General features: G+C 48.8%; 1 protein-coding gene across 1 annotated transcript; it reads right to left on the bottom strand.

Moving 5' to 3' along the window:
- Positions 1 to 1,218: 1,218 nt before the first annotated feature.
- LOC309888280 (olfactory receptor 14A16-like) lies at positions 1,219 to 2,157 on the bottom strand (the record flags this gene model as incomplete). The annotated part of the gene is made up of 1 exon (XM_082780519.1): positions 1,219 to 2,157. The coding sequence occupies one exon, from the start codon at positions 2,155 to 2,157 to the stop codon at positions 1,219 to 1,221; it is 939 nt and encodes a 312-aa protein (XP_082636645.1).
- Between the last annotated feature and the right edge of the window lie 8,041 nt (positions 2,158 to 10,198).

Genomic DNA, 10,198 nt, shown 5'->3' with positions numbered 1-10,198 from the left:
CATGCCATCATAAAGGGAGATAAAAAAGGGTCAAACGTGTTGGTCCAAGTGCCCATGACTGAAGGATGCTGCTGGTAACTGGCTGGCAGGAGGACTTTGTACCACTAATGTCCAGCCAACTTCTCCCCCCCCCAACTTCATCCCCTTCTTCAGTGTGAATATCAGCAATGTGGCTAAAGAGAGACTCCAGGAGAGTATGGCAAAGGCCTTGCCAAATCCAGGTTCACCACATTCCCTTCTCTGCCCTCCCCTACTGCTTCACCTGTGGCAGGACTTTCTCCATCACGTTCCCATGGGCAGAGGTGACAACTGCAAATCTCCCAGTCCTTTTTCTTGTGCTTCCTGAAGACGAGTTTGCTGTCTGCTTTTTCCAAGTCCCCAGAAATCTCTCTGATCCAAACGCTTGATGGCCTGGTCCAGAAAGGCAGGGTAGTGTGACATAGCAGAGAGGGGCATTTGCAATGAGCTTGTGAGAGGGGGGTTACAGAAATCTCACAGAGACACTGGGGGTTGGTTCGGGAGTCACACAGGGCAATGGCAGCGCTCTATGAGATGTCCACATCTGAGATGGCCTCCCATGCTCCTCATACACACGGGGCTGTTGAGAGACACGAGTCTCTGCCTTGCACACCACGCACAGTGCACTGCAGTTCCTGCAGTGTCCCTCTGGCTCCTGCAGCCACTGCCAGAGGCTGGGAGGCACCTCAGCCCTGCAGTGCTTTGCCCTGCTCTGCCCTCCTCTGAGATGCCCCACGGCGTGAGGAATGGTCACAGGGACCTTGCTTCAAGCAAGCACATCTCAGAGCTGGATAAAGGTGATTTCCCAAGGCATGTTACTTAACCTCGTGACACTGTCTGCCCCACTGGCCTTCATGAGACTTGTAGGAATGGCTGATGGCATTTGTGCTCGCTCGTGTTCATCTCTCTGTGAGTGTATGATGTGCCTGCTGGCACCAGCAGCAACGGGTTTCCCTTTATACATCTCCCATGAACCTGCAGGGGGCCCTGCTCTTCTCCTGGACATCCTACTTCCCAGGGAGCCTGTATGAGATGAGCAATGAGCAGTGGACTGGCCAGCCATTGCTGAACCTCCTTCGATGCACCGTATATCTCTGAGCTGGTGGTGATGCTCTCCAGAGTAAGAAAAATGACAAAAAAGATAACAGAACAAACCTTGAGCCTGCAATGTATTGTGGGTCATATGCAGAAAAAAATGGGCTATGTTTTTGATTGTGAAACATCTCCAGTCATCAGTCTCTTCAAGGCATCCTTGAGCTCCTGGTTCCTCATGCTATACATTAGGGGATTCACTGTCGGAGGCACCACCGAGTACAGAAATGACACCACCATGTCCAAGGATGCAGGGGAAATGGAGGAGGGCTTCAGGTAGGCAAACATGACAGTGCTGACAAAAAGGGATACCACGGCCAGGTGAGGGAGGCACGTGGAAAAGGCTTTGTGCCGGCCCTGAGAAGAGGGCATCCTCAGCACCACAATGAAGATCTGCACATAGGACACCACAATGAAAATAAAGCAACCAAGGACTAAAGAAACACTAAACACAAGTGCCCAGACTTCCCTGAGGTAGGCATCTGAGCAGGAGAGCTTGAGGATGTGGGGGATTTCACAGAAGAACTGCTCCACAGCATTGCCTTGGCAGAGGGGTAGGGAAAATGTGTTGGCCGTGTGCAGGACAGCATTGAGAAAGCCACTGCCCCAGGCAGCTGCTGCCATCTGGGCACAAGCTCTGCTGCCCACGAGGCTCCCGTAGTGCAGGGGCTTGCAGATGGCAACGTAGCGGTCATAGGCCATGATAGTGAGAAGGGAAAACTCTGAACCAAAGAAGAAGATGAAAAAGAAGACTTGTGCAGCACATCCTTGATAGGAGATGGCCCTGGTGTCCCAGAGGGCATTGGCCATGGCTTTAGGAACAGTGGTAGAGATGGATCCCAGGTCGAGGAAGGCGAGGTTAAGGAGGAAGAAGTACATGGGGGTGTGGAGGCGGTGGTGGCAGGCTATGGCACTGAGGATGAGGCCGTTGCCCAGGAGGGCAGCCAGGTAGATGCCCAGGAAGAGCACAAAGTGCAGGAGCTGCAGCTCACGTGTGTCTGCGAATGGCAACAGGAGGAACTCAGTGATGGTGCTTCTGTTGGACATCTGTTTTTTTGGGATGTGTTCCTGCACATAGAAGAGGAAGAACAGTAATAACATACAACAGATTTATCAGAGAAAAATTAATCCCATTTCTCATCTAATATCACCAGAAAAGTTGTCCACTTCCAGTAAGACATTTGGCAAGTCCCTTTCATGAGTTCTTCCTGATGCTGCCTGAGGGTATCCCTGGGAGCAGGGGACTCCTTTGTGGGCAATGGAAGAGTCAGTTATGCCCAATAGCCAGAGGAAAGGCAGAACATGGTGTAATCTCAGACTCACTTCACTGCTGATATCAAAGAACCTTGCCCCAGTGTTGCTCCCGGGTTAACCAACTTCAGAGCATATATATATATACAGATTTCTTTAATTTTTATTGTATATGGTCAGATTTTTTGTGGTTGCTAACCTACCACACCTGCTGAGTTTTTCTGAAACAGAAACCCTGAGCATTTCTCCTGCACTTGATGGGAAACTTTGCGCATCCTAAGAGAAAAAGAGGCAGTCCCTATAGCGCGAAGTGTCCTTTAGTGAGGACAGACAATCTGTCCATCAGTGCTGGTTTCAGCTGCCCTGTGAGAGCTGCAGGAAAGTTCTACTCAGAGGTTGACCTGAGAAGAACCTGAACACTGCTGAGAGCAGAGACATCCAGGCTCAAAGTGCCCATCTCCCGACGCCTCACCTTCTCCCCGTACTCCCCTTCCCCCAAGCACACTGAGGGCTCACACCATTGGCATGTGAAACCCCCATCCCCAGCCAGCCTGGGAACAAGACCAGCAGCAGCACGGCCAGCTGGAGAAGCCAGGAGGAATGCCAGCGTGCTGCTGCCAGGGCAGGCAAGGCCAGGGAGGGACAGACGGACACTCAGCAGACCCTCCTGTGCTGCAGCTCTGCCTGCAGAGGAGGCAGCTTGTGCTGGGGACAGCAGGGGCTTGAAGGCACAGGCTGTGCTGGTGAGAGAAGAGAGCAAGGGGTGTCCCAGGGAAGGCGCCTGCCCTGTAGAGGGTGGCAGGGAGGTGCCTGAGCCCTCCCTCGCACAGCATTTCTGGCAGCAGCTCCCTCTCACTGCCTGCCCATGTCCCTGCTGCCTACCCATATCCCTACCAGGAGCCAGATTAGTGTCAGCTCAGTTATATCCTGAGGAGACCACAAACATGATGTTGGTGTAATCTTTAAGCTGAACTGGCTGAAGGCACTTTATGAAGTTCACTGCTTCCATATAGATCTCTCAGTGCAATGCTCTAGGAATCTCAGTCTCCTACACAATGCTGACAACAAATTAACATGAAACCTATATTGTCTCTACTGCTGTAAGCTCAAAACACAGACTAAAAAAAAATCTTACCCTTCAGGTAACCCCTGTTTTAGCCTTCCTCTTTAAATATCGAACCATAAATGCCATTCTCTAAAGCATCTTCTACTCATTTCTGGAGAAACAGAGAGACCCACCCTGCCAGATGCTATCAGCCATCAGATGTGCCAGCTGTAGAAGACCCCTCTGGCAACCCCACCTGCATGGCCCTGCTGCCAGAGCCTCACGGTGTCAGGAGCCTGCAGATGTGTCCTGCCACACGCTGCCCTCTGTTGTTGCGCTCCTCAGTGCCTCCAAGCCCTCTCTCCTTCTGTCCTCTCTGTGTGCCAGCTGCGGTCAGAGCCCCCAGCCCTGCTGCGCTGTGCAGAGGAGCTGCTCCTGGCCACAGCTGTCTCTCTGCAGCGCTTGCCAGGAGCTCTGCTTAGGCCCAGGAGCCTGGCCCAGCTCAGCAGCGCAGCACCCGACCATGGCATTGCTTGCTCTGTGCCCTTGGGCTCCCTCAAGGTGTCCCCAAGGCCTCAGGGCTGACAGCTCCCCAAGGCAGCAGGGTCTCTGCTGGGGTGTGCTGTTTGAATCAGACTGAATTCATCACCAACTGCACTTCTCTGAACACAGGGGAGATGACTTTTACAAGGGTGATTTGTGCTGTTGGACTGTGGTTGTCAAACATGATGTGCTTTAACCTGGTGGGCAGCTCAGCACCACACAGTGGTTGCCTCACATCAACGCCCCCACATGCTTATGTGTTGAAGTAAGGGCGATTTGAAAGACCAAAAGGGAAGAGAAATAATAATAATAATAGTAATTATTTTTATTACTATTATTGTTATGTTCAAAGCAAGCTATACACAGTGCAATTGCTCATTACTGACTGATGTCCAGCCTGTACCCAACTTGTAGAACATTGCATTAACCATCTGCACCTGCTCTTCTTTGACCTTCAACCACTGTGGAAATGGAAGGGTCCTCCTAGGGACTGGGCGAGGGAGACAACTCTTTAATATCCTCTGTCCCCAAGACAGCTATCCCAAAACCCCACCTGTACCCTTTTGGATCTTGGAAGTACCCTCTCATGGGGAAGTTTATGTCAAGGTTTCATAGATCAACATTCTTCTCCCTCCTTTCTTTTCTGGGCAGTAGTTCTTTTCCATTCTTATGAGCCTGATTTTCACACCCATTGTTTTCTCCTGCATGTAGAGGCAATGGATCCTGGCAAAGGTTGGTGTTCTGGCCTAGCAAGAGCAGACCCAGGGGGGTCTGGTCTAGGCCCCAGACTAGACCTGGGGCCTGTCATAGGTGCTGGAGTGGCGGCAGGACATGTCAGAGGTGTTGTAGTAGCTGCAGGACATGTCAGAGGTGTTAGAGTAGCTGCAGAGCCTGTCACAGAGCTTAGATGGCACTGACTGAGGCTGCCTTTGGAATTCCCTTTGGAATTGCCAAGGTGATAACCCCTCCTTTTCAAGCACTTCTGCAATTTTTAAGGATTCTGCACGTGCTCAGGGGGGAAGTTCCAAAGCACTGGAGGTGCCCACTGCTCTAGGTGCCTGCCCAGATACTCCCATGCTCCCTGCCACTCCTAACTCTCCGGCCTTGGGGCAGGTCTCTGGAGGGCATTCTTCAAGAGCTGTTTATCCTTAAACAAAAGTTGAAACACATTCAGGAGACAACACAGTAGGACCATCCCATGGATATTCTGAGCTTTGTAGAGCTAGTGTAATTGCCCTGGAGGAGAAGGGGGAGGTGAAGAAGTGGAGAAGTGTACATCCCTTTTCCTCCCTTAGTATGGCTCCCTAAAGCAAAAAGGTCAAGAGCATAATTCTTAATAATTTCTGAGTGATGCTTCCAGAGGAATGGAGGTGATGGCAATGCTCAGTACAAAGAACAGATTTGTCACCTGACCAATAATTTTATAGATTCATAAGCCAGTGCTACACAACATAGCAAAATAACTTTATACCAGACCCAGAAATGATAAAGAGCACAATGGGAACACGTGCAGTAAGTAATGTGCTATACAACACATTTCTGAAAACAAGCCCAACAGACCTGAGATCCAAAACGTTGACACTGTGATCAGCAACTATTAAACTGGTCTAATACATATAACAATTTAACTTTAGCACTCTGTGGTAAGATCTGTCATTATCTCAACCCTTTGTGCCTCACACTGGGTGCCAAAAAGACTTCTGTGGTTTAACGCGACAGTTCGAGTACATGGAATTATTTGAATAGGTCCAGAGGAGGGCCACAAAGATGATCAAGGGGCTGGAGCACTTCTGCTATGAAGGCGTGCTGCGAGAACTGGTACTGCTCAGCATCGGAGAAACTTTAGAGGATCCTTCCAGTACTTAGAGAGGACCTACAGGAAAGCTGGGGAGACAGTCTTTGTCTGGTGGTATAGTGATAGGACAAGGAGTAATGATTTTAAATTAGAAGAGGGCAGGTTTAACTTAGATATATGGAAGAAATTCTTTCCTCTGATGATGGTGAGGCATTGGAACAGGTAGCCTGGAAAAGCTGTGTTATAAATGGCTCAGGATTCAAATTAGGATTAAATAAAAAAATAGGATTTATTAAAAGAATATAAAGGAATAGAAGTAAGCAAACAGCGCTGGGTGCACCGGGAGTCTCCGCTCCACCAGGACGCACACCAGTTACATCAAGCAGTTGTTTTTTATGCTCCTAGACTAATACATATTCATTACTACTTCTAAAAAAATAGATTATTAAAATTAGCTTCCGGGGTGCAGTCCCTCCTACTGGAGCATGCGCATCAGTCTCTTCTGGGGGTCTCTAGGGATCTTTCATGCTGAAGGCTCGTAGTCTTCCTCTCCAAGTTCTTCCCCTTTGTACTCCCTTGGCACCGTATCAAGTTTATAGAACATTCCCTACAGGTCTTGTCTCCCAGCCGTCCTTCAGCTTCTTTTTTCTTCTTCTTAATCTCTTGGCCTCCTGGCCAGATACCAGAGGTTTGCATAGTATCCCATACCAGTCACTAGTTGTTATCAGTTGTTCTGAAACCCCCAGACATCAAAGACTTCATACAAACAGAAATAGCTTTCTTATTGACACTTCACCAGTAATTAAAACATTCTTCACCAGCCATTCACAGGGACAGTCACACCTATAGCAGTGTTAAGTTAATCTCAAAGAAGACAGAAAAAAGGCTGTAACTGTTAGAAATAGAAGTCCGGAATAACAAAAGCAAACAGGTTCATAAATTTGAGGAGTATTTTCTGAAGACTTGGTAAATTGACTAAAATGAGGGGGAGACTGGGACACACTGCATCTGTGGTTCAGGAATTAAATTGCTAGTGCAGGGCCCAGAGGCAGACAGGACTGTTCTTTATGGACACGGATTGTTAAAACATTCCTAACAGCTGTGAATGTCCCATCCCTGGAAGTGTTCAAGGACAGGTTGGAATGAGTTTTGAGCAACCAGGTCTAGTAGGAAGATGATTGGAAAAGGAGGATCTTTAAGGTCCCTTCCAACCCAAACCATTCTATGATTCTATTATCCCATGTTTCTATGATTATCTGTGACACTGCTACCGTTGTCCATACAAAGCCCTTAAAGGCCCTCCTCAGAGTTTTTAACCAAGATTTTTGGTTAGTCCAGTTGGCATCCTCTTACAAGTGGTGTTCCCCAGGGGTCGGTACTGCGACCTATCATGTTTAATGTCTTTATTGATGACCTAGATGAGGGGATTGAGTGTACCCTCAGTAAGTCTGCAGATGACACCAAGCTCGGAGGTAGTGACGATCCACATGAGGGTAGGGTGGCCTTTCAGAGGGATCAGGATAGGCTGGATTGCTGGGTTGAGGTGAATGGGATGAGGTTCAACAAGGCCAAGTGCAGGGTCCTGCACTTTGGCCACAATAACCCCATGCAACACTATAGGCTTGGGGCAGAGTGGCTAGAAGACTGTGAAGAGGAAAAGGACCTGGGAGTGTTGATGGATGCTCGGCTGAACATGAGCCAGCCATGTGCCCAGGTGGCCAAGAAGGCCAAGGGCATTCTGGCCTGTATTAGAAATAGTGCAGCCAGCAGGAGCAGGGAGGTGATCATCCTCCTGTACTCGGCTTTGGTGAGGCCAAACCTTGAGCACTGTGTTCAGGTTTCGGCCCCTCACTACAAGAAGGACATCGAGGTCCTGGAACATGTCCAGAGAAGGGAAACCAAACTGTTGAAAGGTATGGATAACAGGTCTTATGAGGAGTGTCTGAGATTATTTACTTTGGAGAAGAAGAGGCTCAAGGGAGACCTCATTGCACTCTACAACTTCCTGAAGGGAGGTTGATGTAAGGCGGGGGTTGGCCTCTTCTCTCAGATAACTAATGATAGGACTCGAGGAAATGGCCACAAGTTGTGCCTGGGGATGTTTAGATTAGATATCACAGAAAAACTTTTTCTCTCAAAGAGTAGTCGGGAACTGGAATGGTCTGCTCAGGGACATGGTGGAGTCACCAACCCTCAGTGTTCAAGAAGCACCAGAACAAGGTGCTAGGGGATATGGCTCAGTAGCTTAGTGGGTAGTATTAGTGATGGGAAGGTTGGACTAAATGGTCTTGTAGGTCCTTTCCAAATTTGTGCTTTTATGATTTCGATGACTCTATCATAGGACAAGGGGAATGGTTTTAAACTTCAAGAGGGTAGATTTAGAGTAGATAGTCAGATGAAATTCTTGACTTGGAGGTGAGGCACTGGCACTTGTGCTGTGGGTCTAGAGGTCACCCAGGGGGAGTTTGGATCAGCCCATGCCCTTGTGTTTGAAGGAACAGCTGGTGAGAGTGGAGAAGCAGCAGTGAAATCATGGGAATACCAGAGTGAGAGCAAGGTGGGGAAGAGAAGTGTCTGTCTGCAGCCTTCAGGGAAGTGTGGGACAGCACAAGAAAGCGTGCAGAGGAGAAGGCAGAGGGCTCTGACAAGAATGGAAGGCTGCAGCAGCACTGACATCTTTGTCTCCTTGGCCATGGCTTATGAGAAGATGTGTTTTACTCATGGCATTGGGACTATGAATTCTCCTTTCAACCCTTCGCAAATGCGGGAAAGTGTCATACCATTGTCCTTCAGATGATATTGTGGGCATCACCCCCTGCCCCACAGACCCCAGGAAGAGTGAGACATGGGGGTGCTGGGGGTGCAGGATCTCCCCTCCAGTGGCTGGGGTCAGGCCTTCACCTTCTGATTCACCAAAACAAACCAAGATTTCTCAGCACAGTGCCTTTTCTTGTCTATAATCATGGCTTCCAGTTATCTGCCCAAACAATTCCCATGGGAGGCTTTCGTACTAATAGACTAGAATAGCCAACAGAGTCTGGAATATAGAGTCTAGAGAAGTCTAATACCACAGAATAGAGTAGCCAACAGAGGTAAGACAGGCACTGTGATATAATAACAGCCATCAGAAAGCTGATCTCAGTTAAATGACTGATATGGGGAGGTCAGGAGTAGCCTGGCCAGGAGAGATGTGAGATTTCGGGGAGGGAAGAGAAAGGGAAGAGGAGGTCGGAAACTTAACTTTGTAGAGTTAAGTGTAAGTGGGTTCCTGTAATGTTGATGCTGCTGTAAAACTGATTTCAGAAATTCTTATCAGGCCTGTAAACTATTTTCAAAAATAACAATAATCCTTAAACCTAAACATTAGTGCAACATTCTGACAGGAATCCACTGTTGGAAAGCAGAACTCAAAATATCACCTGAAGAAAAACTCAGCCCATAGTCCCCTTTCATTCCCTTTACTCTCTTGCTCACCATGATCCTTGCCCTTAACACTACCATTAAAATGCTCTGTTTATCCCTAGCCTTCTTGCCAGACCTAAACAAAACCCTAAACCTTAATGCTTGCCCATACTGTAACCAGAAACATGACACCACAAACAGAACACTAAATCTTCCAACATAAACTTTGCTTGATCTCTAACAAAGAATGGTAAATTCTACTCCCTATGATACTAGAGAGATGTGAGCTCTGCACCAGGATCTCCTGCCCCAGCAGCAGGAATGTGACTGTGGCAGGGACTGTGAGGTCACTTCTGTCTCTGCACTTGATAGGGCAGCAGCAGGAACGTGTCACAGAAAGGGACTGTGAGGTCACTTGTGTCTGGAGGTGGCAGGTCAGCCTTGGCTTCTCCCTGGGAGCTGCACTTTTGGGCTGACATCTGGCAGTGGCCCTGCTAGGCCAGCAGAAGGCACCTGCTTGGCATGCTGACTGGGGGATCCCCTCTGCCTCCAGAGCCAGGAGGACCCAGGCAGAAAGAAGGCCCCCAGATGGGTTGTCCTGTCCCTTGTGCTTGAGTCCATGAGTGGGCAGCAGCAGGCACAAGGCTCGGCTGTGTCTAGCCAAGAAGCTGCAAGGCCAGCAGCAGGCCCCTGGCTTGGAAGCTGCTGCTGAGGTGACTTGTGTCTGGTTGGCTGCCAGGCCACAAGGAGCCTGCTGGGTTGGGATGCTTACTTCAGGAGTGGTTTCCACCTTGATGGAGCTTTCTGTGGTAGTAGGAAAGAGCAGGAGAGAAAAACTTGCCACAATGTGTGCCCAGGAATATTGGCAATGGCCATGAGGAGGAAGAAATGTCCAGCGGAACAACTGGTCTCGCTCATCTAGTCTGAGGCAAAGAAGGCATTAAGTACCTCATCCTTTACGTTATCTCAAGATCTTCACCAGATTTCCACTACATCCAATAAAGGATGATGGTTCTCCTTAATCCTCCTTTATTTATAGTATTTTTATAAAG

Source organism: Aythya marila (assembly GCF_965140915.1).
Source record: "Aythya marila genome assembly, chromosome: 28".
NCBI lineage: Eukaryota > Metazoa > Chordata > Aves > Anseriformes > Anatidae > Aythya > Aythya marila.
Note: the sequence above shows the minus strand (reverse complement) of the source record. Positions and strands in the feature narration are given on the sequence as shown.